We start from the raw sequence: 19,233 nt of genomic DNA, 5'->3' as shown, positions 1-19,233 counted from the left end.
ATAAGAGAGGGCAGAAAAACGTTTTACTCACAATAAATTACATCAGAAATAATTTATCACATAATTCCCCTATTTTTTTCCTGTTTGGACAGACTGCATTGGCATAGTCGGAATACAGGCATAATGTAGGAAATGTACATATTGTAAAATAAGCACAATAAAGATAAAAAAGCCAAATTTGTACATTTTAACATCAAAACACTTGTATTTTGAGTGCAAATTTGGTTGGTATTTGAACTGCGAAACTCATCTGTGGGTCTTTGCAGGTCTTGGTTCTCTGGGGAATCTCATTTTCTCTGGAGAGGAAACTGGAAATGCCAAGTTTCTTCACTTGGGAGGCTGCCCCATTAAAAGAGAAAGAGGTTTCGGAGCATGTAATTTCAGCAGCAGTCCGCTGGCCATCTGCGAAAGCTGGCCTATACCAGGCACAGTTGTTTAATAGCAGTTTCAAATATAGAGTCAGATGTCAAGGGCGAGACCACCCATTTTAAAATCCTTATTCATAGAACAACAATGACTCCCAACTCGAATGCTGATGATACACGGGGCAACTTTTTGAGCCATGTTGCAGTCAACGGGCAACCAGATGAGACACAAGGCCCACGACAGATATAAAGTATCCAGATAGACATTTGTCACTCATTCTGAATGGGAAAGTGCCCAAACAGCATTGCTCAAAAAAAGTTACCCCGTGTATCATCAGCCTAAGGAATTATACTTCTATATTACTGCGGAGAAATATTTTAAAAGCCTAAGGTCGTTTGGTCTATGGTCTCTCAGCCTGCCCAAGTTAGTTTACAGCTGGTCACAGAGCCTGACTCCATAAAAAGTGTCCACTTAATAACCTCAGAATTTTCACAAAACAAATGCATAAGGTAAGACTGTTATGAAGTAATAATTTAATTCAAGTAACATCGTAAGTATGCACTCATTAAATGCATCGCAAACATCCCGAAATTACTTTTGGGTCTGACATACGGTAATGCAGGAAAAGTCTGCCATCTAGTGGTGTATTCGAAGCAGCGACCTCTCTTGACTCCAGGACCTGTCCATCCAGTTACACTTCCCATGGTTTCCAAAATACCATAGCTACTACAGTAAAACAAAACAAAAAATTATCTTCCAACCGTGTAAGCAGCTTTCAAACTTTTTGATGAGCGGAAAGTTTTATTGTAGTAAAAAATTATACCATGGCAAATTCAGAGTCCCTGAGACAAAAATTACTTTATATTTGATCCCAGAAATAGCAGTTATTTTAGTATTATTTTATATGCTATTATATTTATTCATATTTTCAATTAGCTTATTTTTATATTTTCAGTTGCTTTCATTTTAGTTTTAACGCACAATGTGTGCATTTAAAAAATGTTTTTAAAATACATTTTAAATTTAGTTTTATTTATCATCAACAATTTTTATTAGTTTTAGATTACAATAACAACACTGAACAGAATCGGGTTTAATACTATACCTGCACAATTCATTTTTCCATCACAGACCAAAAGTGTAGTTCATAAAGACACACACATATCCAGTCCGCTCAATCTTTATTGAATAAAGCAGAGATCAGAGGAAATGAACATCACTTTGTAGCTGTAAGAAGTCAGACAGTGTCCACACAGACGTGTGCAGAAAACAAAACGGCTTTACATGGCTAAAGTACAATTCTTTAAGCATTAACTTGCAAAAATAGTGATGCAATTGTTAGAGGGCTAAGTGCTTAAGGAAGGGGGGATCCACATTGGTCACCAATATTTCAAAGCCAACTCTTCGATTAGAGCTGGACTTCACTGAGTGATGCCTATAATTCCACAGGCCAGGCGACCTCCAGCATTGCCAGTTTTAAGACTTTCTTCACTGCCTCCTTTACCCAAGTCATCCTCCTTCTCATGGATCTAGAGCAGAATTTACACAGTGAGGTCTGCTGTTAAACAGCTAGTTATTGCCATTAGATATGCTGTTGATGATAAATCCACTGAGTTGTTTTCTTACCACCATGGTCCTCCCAATGATGGAGTGTTGCCCTAACAGGGTCGCAATTTTATCCTCAATGCCAATTTTTGCAACACCATTGTCATCGGCTATCACGTTACCAAGGTCTCCGACATGTCTGCGTAACAGTACATCACTACTGTTATTATTACTATAAACACATCTGCTAGAACACGGCTGTTTGAAAATACACTGAAAAGGTACTGCATCCAGAATGTTTACACAGTTAGGAAAAAAAAAAAAAACACGGTTTGCATGATACCAGAAAATATAGCATTGCAATATTTAGTTTTCTGCCATATATTATGAAAATACTGAATTTTTCTTGTCTAAAGATTACTTCAATAGTTATATTTGGAAGAAATTAATTAATCATTCTAGAATGATTGGGGTGATTTATCTGCATAGAAAATGAAAATAAATTTTTTTTAAAGCTGAAAAACGCAGAACACTATTTCTGAGGGTGAACCACCCTTTAGGCCTGAATGATTTTGAAAAAACTATCATATTTGGGACAAATTTGGGTTCAACACTTTTTAATTTTTCAGAAACCATAAAGTAAACAGAGAAAAAAACTTTAAAAAAAAAAAAAAAAAAAAAAAAAAAACTCCACTTGAATTTTTTCAGGCTACATTCTCACTCTGTTTGACCCATTTAGTGACTATACAAATAATTATGATTCTTATTGTAAATAATACCAAGTAAAGAATATGAATCAAAGCGATTAAATATATGAGTGTCACAGCAAAGGGTCTGAATACTTAGGACCATGTGATATTTCAGTTTTTCTTTTTTAATAAATCTGCAAAAATGTCAACAATTCTGTGTTTTTCTGTCAATATGGGGTGCTGTGTGTACAGTAATGAGGAAAAAAAAATAACTTAAATGATTTTAGCAAATGGCTGCAATATAACAAAGAGGGAAAAATTTAAGGGGGTCTGAATACTTTCCGTACCCACTGTATATAGTAATAAATACTACCACACAGTAAAATATAAAAGCATGAAATGGACTCGTCTTTCTCGGATCTCACAGCTCAGGATTGTCAATAATGATGGGTTTGGGACTATGTTGCCATCAACCTTTTAGCGTTTTAACGTTGTCATATACTGTGGCTGCAAAATGAACATCACATTTACAGATCAGGCAAATGATTCAAAAACTTCTGTGTAAATAACTGAGCAGCCGTCATTGAGATGAACAGGAAAGCTAATGAACAAATTACTCAACTTATTATAGACCTCTGTGCTCTCTGAACATTGAAATATCTTGCTGAACACAGAAGTAACAGAACCCTATTTAGCAAGTACCACTCTTTATAAATATACTTATTTGACTTGTAGAGATTTATGCAAATAAAAAAAAAATGTATTTAACCAAATATAGACATTAGCATACAAGCAAAGGTGTCATGCCGTACATCTCACTGATAAACCCACCTGTCACTATCAGTTGGTCCACCATGATTTTTACCATAAGGGTTGAAGTGTGGACCTGCACTGATGCAGCCTGTGAGGAAACAGAATGGTAAAGTCTGTTCAAAATAAAGACATATCTAGGGGTTTAAGGTAAAGTTTTCAGTCTTAATAGGATTAACCTGTACTTTAAGGTCAGTGAATGGAGTAATGGTGCTTACCATTTGTGTTGTCTCCAAAAGCATGGACATGGAAACCATGCTTTCCTGGAGTAAGGCCAGTGATTTCACCTGAGAGCTTCACTGAAGACGTTTCGTTCTAAAACAAACAGATCACTCTTTTGGTCAATGATAGTTTCATAACACTTCAGAAAGCAGAAGCATTAACTGTTAAGCATGATGCATGGTGCAGACAACACCAAAGTCATGGGTTTGATTACCAGGGAATGCAGGAACTGATCAAACGTATACCTGCAATGCAATGCAAGCTAAATTAAAAAAAGAAAATCTGTCAAATGCTTAAATGTAAATACTTGACAGGGTTTCTGCAGGTTTTATGAAGGTAAATCTAAAACTTTAAAACCAAAAATATGTAAGGAATAAATTTAAGGTAACACAATATGTTCTCTAAATAAATGTAAATGTCTATGAAGCACACAATGAGCTGCACTGGCAACAATTCAAAGTTTGAAAATACAACTTCCTTCATTTTTAAAACATTTTACAAAAACATAGCTTAAGGCTTGGATAGCCCTGCTCGCAACGGCTAGAACATAGAAATAACTTTTACTGTATCTTCTAAATGCACTGTAATGAAAGTGATGTTCTTCATCAGTGTTTTTGTCTGGTTTTCCAGTGCAAATGTCAAGATACATTTACTTGAGATGAATAATGGCAGGAAGTCTTGCTTTCTGATGAAGTGAGTTTATGATTAATTATCAAATATCTAACGAGGAGGGCCAAAAAAAAAAATCTTAAAAAAGGAAATCATTTTCATAGTCCATTGATAAACATTTGTTCCCATTTTAATCAAACTCCTTAATTCAATTTCTCTGTTCATATCTTAATTTTGCATCTCAAGTATCTTGATTTAAAAACACTTAGATAAATAAAACAAAAATACTAAAAGGAAGAAAATATTTTTTGGCACTGTATGCAACATTTAATTCTGTAACAATGAATAAGACTTTCTGCTCAGATTTAATTTATGGAAGGGTGGATTAAATACTTTTAGGACATTTTAATACCCGAATGACACAATGCTGGACAAAATGCAGATGAAACTTGATAGTACATACACCGTAAAGACGAATTACAATAAATATCATTAGATCTGTAACTATTGTTATATCTGTAACTATAACAAACACGATAAATGGTGTTTGAAGAGCAATGAAACGCTTTTTCAGCCATTGCACCAGTACAGTTCTGCCAGCATTTGTGTGCTGTGATCGCTGTCCTATTTGGCAAAATTGACAGCAAACAACATTTCCCTCCCCTTCTAGTTTCATGAGACTTTTAAGGCAAGTCCATGACACCACTGCCTGCCACCCAACGCTTCTGAACACTGTAAAGTCCCAATTTCAGGTGCAGACGGAGGGCAGTTTCATAATTTGCATGCATGCGCTTTTTCAGCCATTGCACCAGTACAGTTCTGCCAGCATTTGTGTGCTGTGATCGCTGTCCTATTTGGCAAAATTGACAGCAAACAACATTTCCCCTTCTAGTTTCATGAGACTTTTAAGGCAAGTCCATGACACCACTGCCTGCCACCCAACGCTTCTGAACACTGTAAAGTCCCAATTTCAGGTGCAGACGGAGGGCAGTTTCATAATTTGCATGCATACGTTAAGACAAATAATTAGTATTCGCGTACACAGGGGCGCACACTACAGACCTGCCATCGTGTCAAAGGTCAATGCTGAGCTGCTTTTAACGGTTCTAACGCATTACAGCAATGTGACAATGCACATAAGTCAGTTAACAAGTGAAATCATGTATAACAGCTCACTGTAGTTTTTTCAATATCTGCATGACATTAGCACAGCTAATCCCGTGCAACTGCATATCACTGGACTTTAGAAATAAGGAGTTACATAGTTACATGACACGCCGCGCGCCGCGGCTGCAGGCTAACTCGCTGCTCTCCAGCTACGTCATAACATACGGTCGCAATAAAACACGTCTTTACCTGCTGCTCGAAATAAACGGTTCCGGTCACTTCCCCGGTGCCTTTGAGCACACAAACAGCTTTCATCGCCATGCTGACTTTGAATTATGCAAACTGTGAAGTTGTGACTGAGCTGAGAGTCAGAGAATAGAAACGGATACTGTTTGATAAGAGAGGAAGCGCGTGAGCCGAACTGACCAATCAGGAGGCAGAAGAGACTGGTGGACGCTGATTGGGTCAAAGTCTGGCGTGTCACGCTGCGTGACGTGAGGGACTTCGATATTAGGCACAAATTCTGTACTTCTCTCTCTCTCTGTTTTTTTTAAAAGAAATTAAATGGCTTCATTGAAATAGTCTAAGAATAATAAAAATAAAAAAGCTTTAAAAACATGTTTCGCAATTATTTCCGTTTTTAGTGACGAGGTAAAAAAAACCTATTTTATATTTATTTTAATTCTCCATTTTTCCTTTTGCTTGTTTCTCATTGTTACTTGTTACAGAAAGTATAATTTTTGACAATTAAAAAGGTTTCAAAGAAAGGGATAGCAACTGATAAATCAAGCTACATGGTTGTCACTTGAAATACAGTCAAATGCCATCCTCTAATTCCACAGTCATTACCTATTCATATAGATATAGATGTCCTATTCAAACCATGATGAATCACAAGATAAATACCACAGTATGGTTGTATATGCCATAAGGCCCAGTAAACACTTACTACTAGTTGGCACAAATACTTACAGATCATAAGATAAATGTTAAAAAAGACTGAAACAACTTGCATATAGGTCAGTTCATTCATTTGATATGAAAATATTTTATTAAAACCAAATTCCTATCGCTGAAATATTTGAAGATCTATCTATCTATCTATACTACTGATTAAAAGTTCAGGATTAGTAAAGTGTTTTATTTTATTTAGGTGTTTTAAAAAGAAATTAATAATTTATTAAAAAGTAAAGGCTTTTATAATGTTGTTTTAAATAATTGCTGCTCTTTTAAACTTCAATTCATATAAGAATCCTAAAAAATAAACGTTTTAATAAGTTGATAAGAAATGTTTCTTGAGCACCAAATTATTTTATTAAAATGATTTCTGAAGGATCATGTAACACTAAAGACTGGAGTGATGGCTATTGAAAAATCACAGCTTTGCTCTCACAGGAATAAATTACTTTTAAACTAGGTTTAAAAAAATATTTCATAATATTTTGTGATTAATAAATCTACAGAAAGACATAAATACTCGCCTGAGTTGAACCCCTCTATTCCATCACTGTTGATTCTTGGGCCCATACCTGCTGGGTCTTTCGACAGGTCCTTAACTGAGCTGCCAACTACAGGGGAAAAAAATCAGGTCAGTGTTGCTGTCAAGATGAGAAATGTTAATTACACTGGCTTACTGGTCACGCCCATAAAAATAAAATTAGGTAGGGTTTATACAATAAAGACCGCCCACCTGGAGGCATGCCAATCCCTGCTGTAGGTGGAGGCCCAGTGGCGCCCAGAAGAGGCATGGCACCCGGGGGGAGAAATCCTGAAACAAAGAATAATGCATGTTAGTAATTGGTACAATACTTCTCTGAAAACAAAACATCTATCCTGACAACACACTTATGATTAAACTTCAAATAATATTGTGTCACTAGTACTGCTGTACCAGGTGGCATCTGCATTGGGTTAAAGCCTGGACGTATAAAAGGACCCGGGGGTGGGGGAACTCCAGGTGGGAATGAGGGGGGTGGGATGTTCATGGGTCCTGGGAATCCTGGAGGTGGGACACCGACTGCTCCTATTGGCTGGACAGGAGGAACCTGAGGCAGAACAAAAATAGGAAAAATGAATAAATAGGACCAAACCCAAAATCTTTAGGAAGTGGAACCAGGATATTATGAGTTACCTGCATAGGTACTACAGCCGTGCTCTCCTCCACTTTTCCCATTTCAGGCCTGCCGTTCTGAGACTCTTCAGCTTTCTCTAGCTCAATTTGAGAGCTTCTCCATTCTGAACATGGACATGCAAACAATATGTTAATATGTGCCCTCAACGCCTAGACAAATTATTAACAATAGGTTCCAATAGTTACCTGGTGCAAGAGTATAAGGGTCCAGCATCCCTCCTTCTCTAAACACATCCAGGTCCTCCATCTTTACTTTGGACCATGGTATGTAGGTTACACCCAACTCCACATCCCAAAACTGCTTGAAGTCAGCCTTAATGCCCTTATTCAGAGCCCAGGCAATCTGGTGAAATAAAGTGATGCAATAAATGTAAGAAAAATAAATAAAATAATAATATTAATAATAATAATAATTCCATTCAAATGTTTGGAGTCATTCAATTTTTATAAACTAATTAAAATATATATTTTTTTATCAAATCTGTGCTAAAATGATCATCTGATACCTTAATGGCTTTCTGGTTGACTTTGTATGGACCTCTGCTTAGTTTCTGCAGAGCTCGATAAGCATCCTGACGATGAATCATGACAATGTAGGCACAACCACGAGGAGGAATCATCTATCAAAATCAGACAAGACAAAGCGAGACTTTAGCACAGACATCCAACATCTTCATATATTGCTCTAATTCTCAAGAACATACATTAATTGAATCTATCTGCCCAAACTCCTCTAGTAAACAGGCCACATCCTGCTGATGTGTCCTTTTATCCAGCTGGCCCACCCATAGCGTAGTACTGCACACTGAAAGAGAGAAAAGCACAATTTCACACTGGCATCAGGAAGAAGGTTTAGCACTTTGTTATGCATTCTTTATAGTGGCCAAGTTTGCATAATCCAACCCTATCCACTTGACTAGTGGTTACAGTGGTGAAAGTGGCTTTGCTTACCACTGAGAGTGTTATTCTTTATAGGAGGAAGGCCTTTCTGTCTTCGTTCTCGTTCCTTTTCTCTGTCTCTTCTTTCCTGAGACCGCGAGCGAGGTGACTGATGCCGTCGTTCTCGAGAGCGTGATCGCCGATGCCGCATTCGTCTGGTACGGGAATTAGACCGAGACCTTCTTCTTTTAGGAGATCTGAAACAAAAACAACAACTTTTAACCTTGGCATGAGGACTGAAAAAATGTTTTTACACAGAAGTATGACGTTAGTGTTGTTCATAAGGACAGTAATTTAATTTAAGCACCTCGACCCTGAACGTGACCGTGACCTCTTGTCATCGTGGTAAGGCCTAGCAGATGCATCTGAATTCATAATTTCCTGTGCCACAAGTTATCAGAGATTAGTATTAAATTCTATGACAGCTTAACAGTTAAGAATCAGTTAATTGTTAATTTTCAAAATTATTTTACCGGATGCTGATGTCCAGCCATGTGCTGATTGAATGTGTTATTCTGAGAGGGGAAAGCTGTGTGTGACTGCCCCATCTGAGACATCATGTCTGGATAGGGCTGAGAGGTCATAAGACCAAAGCCTTGGACCTGTCCATTTGAAGGTAGAACAACCTGAGCATACAACAATAAAAACCAAAACGTTACTGACGATTTTTTAAATTAGAGAAAAATGCCATAAGAAAAAGAGATTTCATCCCAAAATGTCTCCATACTAGAACGTTGTAGTGATCTACCTGTTGCTGCTGTGTTACGGCCATCATATGCTGTTGAAAGGGCTGCATCTGATTGCCTGGTGGAAATCCTGGGACGGTCTGCTCAGGAAATCCCCTGCAGAGATACAGATGAAATAACAAATTGAAAGTTCTGCACAAACTTTGCAGGTGATATACTGTTTATCACCATTCAAAATATAGTCAAATAGATGCTACTTACATAGTAGGTTGGACAGATGACGTTTCACCCTTTTTTGCTTCCTCACCTGCTTCTGGCTCATCATCATAGTCAAAGCGATCCAGAAGTGTCTGAAAAATGAAGAGGAAAGAGAATGTCAGTGACTTTAGGCAAGGCAAGGCAAGTTTATTTATATATCACATTTCATACACAATGATAATTCAAAGTGTTTTACATAAAAGAAAAGAAAAAATAATCACAACAATAAAACAAGGAATTAAAAACTTTGAAAATGATTAAAAAATCGATTTAAGAGGTTTAAAATGAATTTAAAACAGTTAAGAATAGAAAACGATTATACATAAAATATAGTGCAATCAGTTCGGACATCGCACAGTGCTCATTCAATAAATGCACAGCTAAACAGATGAGTTTTGAGTCTGCATTTAAATGTGACTAATGTTTTAGCACATCTGATCTCTTCTGGAAGCTGATTCCAACTGTGGGCAGCATAATAACTAAAAGCAGACTCCCCTTGTTTTGTGTGAACCCTTGGTATTTCTAACTGACTCGATCCTAATGATCTGAGTGGTCTGTTAGGTTTATATTCAGTGAACATATCTGCTATGTATTTAGGTCCTAGGCCATTGAGTGATTTATAAATGAGTAAAAGTACTTTAAAATCAATCCTAAATATAACTGGAAGCCAGTGTAAGGACCTGAGGACTGGTGTGACATGCTCAGCTTTTCTGGTTCTAGTCAGAATTCTGGCAGCAGCATTCTGGATGAGCTGCAGCTCTCTAATGGTCTTCTTGGTTCACCACTTCTAAGAGATCTGCTTCCAAACTGTTAAGCACTCTTTTGAAAAAAATATGTGGGAAGTGTGTCAAGATAGCAGGTTGACAATTTAAGGTGCTGTACTATTTCTTCCAAAATTTTGCTATCAATTTCTTCAAAAGCAGACATAGTATCTTCTTTTTGATATTGTGGTCGAATCTGTCTAACCTCTGCATAACTTGGGGATGTGCTAATTGCCTTCCTGATATTATGAATTTTTTCAGAAAAGGAGGAAGCAAGCTCATTGCATTTGCTGTCGGAGAGCATTTCACTGGCAATCTGAATTGGGGGGGTTTGTCAGTCTCTCAACAGTAGCAAAAAGAGTGCGAGACGAGTGTTGTTTAAGTTACTGTTTATAAGGTTTGAGAAGAACGACTGTCTAGCTTTGCCTAGTTCCACATTGAAAGCACAAAGGCTGTCTTTATGTATGCTATAGCGGATTTCAAGTTTCGACTTACTCCACATCTGCTCAGCTTTTCTGCATTGTCTTTTCATACTCTGAACTGCTGTTGATTCTGAATCAGTTGAAGCTGATTTCTGTCTGCCAGTCTTCTTGCTGACTTTCAAAGGAGCAATGTCATTAATAACATTCTTAACTTTTGAGTTAAAGGAATCAAGAAGATCAACAAAGTCTGCAGAAATGCTTGGTGTTAAAGATATAGCCTCCATAAATAGCACACTAGTGTTTTCGTTAATGCATCTCTTTCTGACAGAGACAGATTTAGATTCAATGGTAACAGAGATCAATATATAAAAAAAAAAATACAGAAGTGATCAGATAGTGCTACGTCCTTAATAACAATGGATGAAATGTTTAGACCTCTACTGATGATTAAATCTAGAGTATGTCCACGATTGTGTGTGGGTTCATGCACATGCTGAATCAGGTCAAAAGTGTTTAAAACTTTAGGCCATCCAGGAATGTGCAAACCTACACATTTCCAAAATTAAGTGCTTGGTATATTGGACTGGTTTTGGGGTCACCTGTCTCTGATGTATCAGACATTGTCAGTGTTTGAAAAAAAAAAAAAAAAAGTAAAAATAAATAAATAATAATATATAAAATATTATTATTATTATATAAAAATATATATTTTATTTCATTAAAAATATATAATTTAAAAGAAAATAAATGTTTATATAAACAACATATTACGATTCAAAAGTCTTGTAGTTGTACACTTTAAAATACTAAAACGGAATTTATTTCTGTGATGGCAAAGCTGAATTTTCAACAGCCATTACTCCAGTCTTCAGTGTCACATGATCCTTCAGAAATCATTCTAATATGCTGATTTGCTGCTCTAGACACATTACTATTCATGTTGAAAACAGCATTTTTGTGAAAACTGTGATACTATTTTTTCACAATTCTTTGATGAATAGACATTTCAAAAGAACAGCATTTATTTGAGACAGAATTTTATGTAACATTATATGAAAACTATTAATTACTAATAAAAAAAATACCCTATCTGTGTGTGTGCATATATATATACACATATATATACATACACACACACAGTGGGGAAAATATTTATTTGATCCCCTGCTGACAAGTTTGCCCACTTACAAAGAAATTAAGGGTCTGTAATTTTACGGTAGGTTTATTTTAATGTATAGAGACCGATTACCAACCAAAAAATCCAGAAAAAACACATTATATAAAGGTTAGAAATTGATTTGCATTTCAGTGAGTGAAATAAGTATTTGATCCCCAAGCAAAACATGACTTAGTACTTTGTTGAGGGATTTTGATTCACTCCTCTTTGCAGATCCTCTCTAAATCCTTAAGGTTTATTGGCTGTTGTTTGGCAACTCGAAGTTTCAGCTCCCTCCACAGATTTTCTGTAGGATTGAGGTCTGGAGACTGGCTAGGCCACTCCATGACCTTAATGTGCTTCTTCTTGAGCCACTCCTTTGTTGCGTTGGTGGTATATTTCGGGTCATTGTCATGCTGGAAGACCCATCCATGACTCATCTTCAGTTTTCTTGCTAAGGGAAGGAGGTTCTCGTCCAAGATTTTACAGTACATGGCCCTGTCCATTTGCCCCTTAATGCGGTTAAGTCGTCCTGTACCCTTAGCAGAAAAACAGGCCCAAAGCATAATAATTTCCACCTCCGTGCTTGACTGTAGGGATGGTGTTCTTGGGGTCATAGTCAGCATTTCTCTCCCTCCAAACACGGCGAGTCAAGTTAATGCCAAAGAGCTCAATTTTGGTCTCATAGTACTTTCTACCAAGCCTTCTCTGAACATTTAGATGTTCTTTGGCAAACTTTAAATGGGCCTGTACATGTGCCTTCTTGAGCAGGGGGACCTTGCGGGCGCTGCAGGATTTCAGTCCATTGCGGCGTAGTGTGTTACCAATGTTTTGCTTGGTGACTGTGGTCCCAACTGCCTTATGATCATTAACAAGCTCCTCCTGTGTAGTTCGGAGCTGATCCTCACCTTTCTCATGATCATCCTTACACCATGAGGCGAGATCTTGCACGGAGCTCCACACCAAGGCAGATTGATGGTTGTTTTGTATTTTTCCATTTCCGAATAATAGCACCAACAGTTGTCTCCTCCTCACCAAGCTTCTTGCTGATGGTCTTGTAGCCCATTCAAGCCTTGTGCAGATCTACAATCTTGTCTCTGACATCCTTTGACTGCTCTTTGGTCTTGCCCATGGTGGTGGGAGAGGTTGGAATGGAAAATACAGATTGTGTGGTGTCTTATACACCTAACGAGCTGACATTAGGGGTAACTTCTTAAAGTGACAGGACTAATCTGTGTTCCACATGGAAAAAAAAAAAAACGTACATAAGATATTTGAAAAAGAACTCTGATAAAAATTAAAGAACACTTACAGATACCTCCAAGTTATTGGTGTTAATCTGGCACCTGGTGCTAATTTCCTTAATTATATGACAAACCTATTTAACTGGCAGCATTCCTCATTTTCACTGAGATTTCATGATGGCGGGCTGCTCTAAGGTGACTGAAAGCCTACCACAGGAGGTTGTTCAGATGAAGGCCAGAGGGATGACCCTTTCAGCCACTGCAAGAGAAGCTGGTCATTCCAAATCTGTGATTTCTAGAATATTGCTGCTTTACAATGACACTAATTCATTCAAGTCCCCAAAAAGGCTGGTCGTCCACGTGAGACAAATGCACGAGAAGACAGGATAATGCGGACTCTCAATGGGGAATCGATTTAACACTGCAGCTGGAATTGCTCGCCAGTTCAGAAGTCGGAGTGAAAACGCACAGTGTAGTGACAAAGCCTCTCATCAGCAGAAAGAATCAAAAGGCTAGACTAACCTTTGCTGAGGAGCATGTTGTGTGGAGAGAGAACTGGTCCAAATCACTTTAGTGATCAGAGCAAGTTTAATTTATTTAGGTCAGATGGAAAACATTATATCCAGTGTCAAACTGGGGAAAGACTGAACCCCTGAGTGTGTAAAGAAGTCAGTGAAAGGTGGAGGAGGAATGGTTTGGGGGATGTTTTGTGCAGCAGGAGTTTGACAGCATACAGCTATGGCAGAGTGAACGCAAATGTTTATCAGAACCTCCTTCAGCAACATGCGGTTCCTTCCCTGCAAGCATCTCCCAATCAGCCTGCAGTTTTCATGCAAGACAATGTCCTCGTCACACTGCAAAACAGGTAAAGCAGTTCCTTGAAGCAGAAAACATTGAAATAATGAAATGGCCGGCCCAGAGTCCTGATCTAAACCCACTGAAAATCTCTGGAAAATCTTTTGGCAACAAAGTTATGGCTAAGAAACCCATTACAGTTACAGAACTATGGAAGAGAATGGATTAAGTGTGGACCAAGATCACACCAGAACAATGTGAGAAACTAGTGATGTTCTGCGGCCACAGATTTGCTGAAGTCATTCAAAGCAGGTGTCTAATTCTTTTTTGACAGTGGTAACCCTCCAAAATTTTTGTTGTAACCTTCTTTCGTGCTACAGTGGTCAATGTTCTCTAATTCTGATCTCCCCTGCGTGCATGTATGTATACATATATCAGGGCTCTAAACTCATTCCTCCTACTGGTCGCACTGGTGCAGCTAACTTTCTCAGGGAAGGAACTGCATATGATTTGGTTGCACTTTTAATTAATTAATTGATTAATTGCAATATCTATCTATCAAAGAGCAAAATCATTGTTTTATGCAAATATCATTGCTAATGGACAGTCTAATACAAGGACTTTGTTCAGTACTATTAACAAACTGTTGAAACCTCACGATACAGTTTCACTTTCTCCCACTCAATGCGTGTCTTATTCTAATTTTTTAAACTCTAAGATTGACAGTATACACAAGCCCTTCTCAAAGTCCGGAGCGGGAGAGAATTCGATCTGGACCACCCTCCACTTCGTATTTCAAGCGCACTCGTATCACTCAGACCTCTGTGGCACACACACAGGGGCACACTAACTGGTGTTGCAGTGTTTACCGACTTTTTTTGTAAGAAAGTGCGTAGCAACTAGTGACGTTTTGTATAAACCTTTTAGCTTTCATTCAGTAGAATAATATCACTGGTTTCGCCCCCTGAGCGCGAGGTTTTTCTCGACCAGCAGAGTTAGCAGCACATTCAACCGACCAAACCGCAACAGACTTGTGAATGAATGAGTACAAAACAGCGTTTCTAAAAACCTATCACTGTTGACTGTCTGGGCATATGAACATGAAAGGAGTTTGTCTGTAAATATGCTCATAGTTTGTTACACAGACGGACATTTGTGCTGCATGATATATAAAATAAAGTATATACTGCTGTATAACAGCGTATTGCAGTTATAATTCAAGATTTTAGCAATTCAGTTGAAGTGACTGCAGGTTACATTGAAGTATTATTTCAGAAACAGAAAATGTGTAAACGAAAACTCCTTTATTTGGCATTTATTTGTATAAAAATGCAGTACTGTATGTAATAGTTCAGAAAGTAAAAGCACGTCATGAATATGATTATTAGCATATTTGAATTGTTATATAAAGGTTTAAGCATGTTTATTAAAAACAATAACAATTATTTCAGACCTTTTGACATTGGTGAGAATTCAGATTCGGACCTTTGAATGTAAACTTTGAGAACCCCTGGTATACACCATGAATTACTTAATTATTTTTTAATGTCTAGTGACTATCAAAATGGACATAATCATATATGTTGGTCCACAAGTACTCTTTCTAATTTTGAACTGCCTTCAGTTGATTATATTACTAGGCAGATCATGAAGTCTAAGACTTCTACCTGTTCACTTGATCCCTTACCTACTGTTTTAGTTAAGTCTTGTATCCATTCATTTTCCTATATTATTACAGCTATAGCGTGTTCTTCATTATTAACTGCTACTGTTCCCTTCATCATTAAAAATGGCTTCTATCACTCCAATTCTTAAAAAGACTGGCGCTGATCCTAATGATCTAAATAATTACAGGCCTATTTCTAATATCCCTTTTATTTCAAAAATACTTGAAAGAACAGTAGCAGCTCAACTTGAATCACATCTGCAAAGTGATGATATTTACGAGCATTTTCAGTCAGGCTTTCATACAGAAACAGCTCTTGTCAAGGTTATAAATTATCTTCTCCTAGCTGCTGATTCTGGTCTTCTGTCTATTCTTATTCTTTTAGATATTAGTGCTGCCTTTGATACTATTAGTCATCCAGTACTTTTGGAACAGCTGGCTTGCATTGGAATATCTGATAATGCACTTCTTTGGTTCTCATCTTATTTAAGAGTGTGTTCACACTTGTCATGTTTGGTTCGATTAAAACGAACTCTAGTGCGATTGCTCTGCTAGTGTGTTCCGTTTGAGTAAGTGTGAATGCTGCCATCTGAACCCTGGTGCGCACCGAACAAGCAGATCGAGACCGCTAAAAAGATTGGTCTCGGTCCGGTTCCAAACAAACTCTGGTGTGGTTAAAATTAAATATGAATGCAAAATGGACCAAATACTTCTAAACGAATTAAAAACATGAACTAATGACAAGATGCGACGCTATGCAACATGATTTGATGACGCGGAACGAACGGTGTATCCAAAACAAAATGAGCAGAGGGCAAACGTGGAGCAATGAGGAGGTAAAATCATACATACATGCAGCAATTAGGACGCTTAGTCCAGGAGACAGCATTAGGTGTGTTTTCAAAAAAATGAAAATTAGCCCATAAATTACTTGCCCTCAAGTCATCCTAGGTGTACATGACTTTCTTCTTTCAGACGAATCCAGTCGGAGTTATATTAAAAATGGTCTTTGATCTTTCAAGCTGTTTCATGGCACTCAGCGGGTGTTGCATGCATCAGTCCAAAAGCAGTTAAATAAAATGCGCCCATCCATAAAAAAAAAAAAGTGTCTCACACGACTCCGGGAGGTGAACAAAGGCCTTCTGTAGCGAATCTATGCGTTTTTGTAAGAAAAATATCCATTTTCAAAACGTAATAATCACTTTAATCTACCTTGCGCTCACTGTTGTACACTGGAAGGAGTTCCGGGCAGATGACGTATGAGGTCAGTGCTGCGCATGCGCCAGTGAGTCTCGTGAAAACCAACATTTGTTAACAGGAGCAAAGGAAGCAAAGTTTCCTTACTTTAGCAAAGGAAAACCAGACCCCTCTTGGCTTACATTGAAATCCTCTGACATTCTTCTTTACAAATCCTTGTTTTGTACTTCTAATTAGTGACCGTTGTTTTGTTTTTATCTCTCCCGCGTGCGTCACTTCTGAGCGGCGCATGCGCAAATCCGACCTCCATACGTCATCCGCACGGAACTGCTTCCAGTGTACAACAGTGAGCGCAAGCTACATTAAACTGATTATTACGTTGTGAATATGGATATTTTTCTTACAAAAACGCATCGATTCGCTACAGAAGGCCTTTGTTCACCCCCCGGATCCGTGTGAGACACTTTTTTTTTAATGGATGGGCGCACTGGACTGATGCATGCAACACCCGCTGAGTGCCATGAAACAGCTTGAAAGATCAAAGACAATTTGTAATATAACTCCGACTGGATTCGTCTGAAAGAATAAAGTCATATACACCTAGGATGACTTGAGGGTGAGTAATTTATGGGCTAATTTTCATTTTTGGGTGACCAAACTCTTTAAAGCGGAGCTGAGCAGACCGATCGGTGAATGGATACTTTGATGTCATACACTGATCGGTCTGTGCAGTGCCGCTTTAAGTCGAACACAGCTTTAGTTTGGGGTGTTTGCGGAGTTCCGTCGCGAAATATATGTCATTCAACCTGACCAATCAGGTTGTGAATGTATCACTATGCCTTTAGGTTGGGTATCTTTAGGTTCGCAGTCAAAAATGCCAGTGTGAATGCTAAGCGGACCAGGACCAAATGTATTGTTTTCTTTTTTGATCCGGACCAAACAAACCAAGAGAACCGAGCTACAAGTGTGAACGCACCCACAGAAAACAGTTTGTGCAGATTAAGAATACACATTCAGATCCTGTCTCAGTTAATCATGGCATTCCACAGGGGTCAGTGCTGGGTCCACTTTTATTTATTATTTATATTCTACCTCTTGCTCATATTTTTCGTTCTTATGGTATTAATTTCCATTTTTACGCTGACGACACGCAAGTATATATCTCTGCAAGACCTAATGTTTCTCATCCCCCTCCTGACCCTCACTAAATGTTTGCAGGACGTTAATATCTGGATGATTAATACTTTTTTAAAGTTAAATACCAATAAAACTGAAGCCCTCCTTGCGGGTTCTAGGTCTGTTTTATCTAAAATTCAATCCTTTACCTTGGTTATTGATAATTGCCCAGTCAATTTTTTTATTTTTTTTGAAAAGTCTTGGGGTTATACTGGATGGTTTGCTTTTGTTTGGTCCTCATATTAGTAATATTTCACGTTCTGCATTTTTTCATCTACGCAACATTGCTAGACTTCGTCCTTCACTTTCCCAACATAGTACTGAAGTGTTTATCCATGCATTGGTTACATCTCGGATTGATTATTGTAATTCTCTTTTATTTGGTATTCCTGAAAAACAACTTCATCGATTACAGCTAATCCAGAATTCAGCAGCTAGGATAGTTACCTGCCAACGTACTTTTGATCATATATAAGAATCTCCAATTCTTTTCCAGTTGCATTGGCTTCCTGTTCGTTATCGTGTAAATTACAAAATTTTACTTCTTGCGTACAAAGCTCTTCATAATTTGGCACCTCATTATCTTTCAAATCTTCTTCATTTGTATACTCCTTTGCACTATTTGAGATCATCTTCTGCAGACTTATTGTATGTTCCAAGCTTCAAAATGAGTTCCGCCACTGTTTCACAATAAACCGAAGATATATTTATACTTCTTATTATAACATAAAAGTTCTTTAACGTTGTGTTTTACGCCATTGTTTTGGCTAAGTATTCGTAGAGCGAATTAAAACCGAAAGCGTAATATGACTTATCAAGTCTCTTTGCGCTGCTTGTTTCAAAGTGAAGCGCACACTTTGCGCACGCGATCGGCTCGTGATCTGGTGTTTTCCGTGTCTCAGAGCCGCTCAGTGACTGCAGTGAACTCCATTACTCAATGTGCTGTGAGTTTAGAGCATGTTTGGGAACGCAATGGCCACCAGTTATGCTTTATTTTTAAATGGGCAAATGTTTACAGTTTTTCATTAAATTAATAATGTTTGTAAACCTGTTTTCACCTATGGTTTTCACAGAAGCTGGAGTTATCCGCCAAAATAAAAGCTCAACTGAAGTTTCCTCCAAAATAAAAGCTCAAGGGTTTATCTCTTGCAAACATGGCCTAAAATTAGTAGACGCGCACAGCGAAAATACTGTACAGGCACAGCAAGCTCACTGTTTGGAAGAGGATTGGGTGGGGATTTATGTGAATGTATTTCTGAAGGGAACTGACTTCACAAAAGTTTCGATGGCATTTTTCCCTTCTTATCACTGCTGATCCATAAGCGCCACCTGTTGTCAGAGAGTGAATTTGCATTCTCATTCAGCCTGTTTTTGTTTCATGCAGCTTTTATCTTTGTTTGAATCGTGATTAAAATGCAGTGGTTGGTTCTAATTTCAAATGGCTTTTTAAAAAA

General features: G+C 37.8%; 2 protein-coding genes across 2 annotated transcripts in view; both read right to left on the bottom strand.

Moving 5' to 3' along the window:
• Positions 1-1,530: 1,530 nt before the first annotated feature.
• Positions 1,531-5,772, bottom strand: LOC107555186 (superoxide dismutase [Cu-Zn]-like). Its single transcript, XM_016237904.1, has 5 exons — positions 5,598-5,772; positions 3,629-3,725; positions 3,432-3,501; positions 1,993-2,110; positions 1,531-1,895 (listed from the first exon to the last, which is right to left on the bottom strand). Exons 1-5 carry the CDS (start codon positions 5,667-5,669, stop codon positions 1,788-1,790), a joined length of 465 nt encoding a protein of 154 aa, XP_016093390.1. The 5' UTR covers positions 5,670-5,772; the 3' UTR covers positions 1,531-1,787.
• Positions 5,773-6,589: 817 nt separating this feature from the next.
• LOC107555128 (splicing factor, arginine/serine-rich 15-like) overlaps positions 6,590-19,233 on the bottom strand; it is a 19,872-nt gene continuing 7,228 nt past the window's right edge. Inside the window, exons 8-20 of the mRNA XM_016237828.1 lie at positions 9,366-9,454; positions 9,167-9,260; positions 8,892-9,044; positions 8,726-8,799; positions 8,431-8,615; positions 8,184-8,284; positions 7,986-8,099; positions 7,666-7,822; positions 7,480-7,583; positions 7,240-7,393; positions 7,039-7,116; positions 6,826-6,916; positions 6,590-6,602 (exon numbers count right to left, since the gene is read on the bottom strand). Of these exons, the coding sequence (XP_016093314.1) occupies positions 6,590-6,602; positions 6,826-6,916; positions 7,039-7,116; positions 7,240-7,393; positions 7,480-7,583; positions 7,666-7,822; positions 7,986-8,099; positions 8,184-8,284; positions 8,431-8,615; positions 8,726-8,799; positions 8,892-9,044; positions 9,167-9,260; positions 9,366-9,454 (1,407 nt within the window). The remainder of the gene's footprint in view (positions 6,603-6,825; positions 6,917-7,038; positions 7,117-7,239; positions 7,394-7,479; positions 7,584-7,665; positions 7,823-7,985; positions 8,100-8,183; positions 8,285-8,430; positions 8,616-8,725; positions 8,800-8,891; positions 9,045-9,166; positions 9,261-9,365; positions 9,455-19,233) is intronic.

The sequence above is a fragment of the Sinocyclocheilus grahami genome, unplaced genomic scaffold (genome assembly GCF_001515645.1).
Source record: "Sinocyclocheilus grahami isolate Dianchi unplaced genomic scaffold, SAMN03320097.WGS_v1.1 scaffold526.1, whole genome shotgun sequence".
Classification (NCBI taxonomy): Eukaryota; Metazoa; Chordata; class Actinopteri; order Cypriniformes; family Cyprinidae; genus Sinocyclocheilus; species Sinocyclocheilus grahami.
Note: the sequence above shows the minus strand (reverse complement) of the source record. Positions and strands in the feature narration are given on the sequence as shown.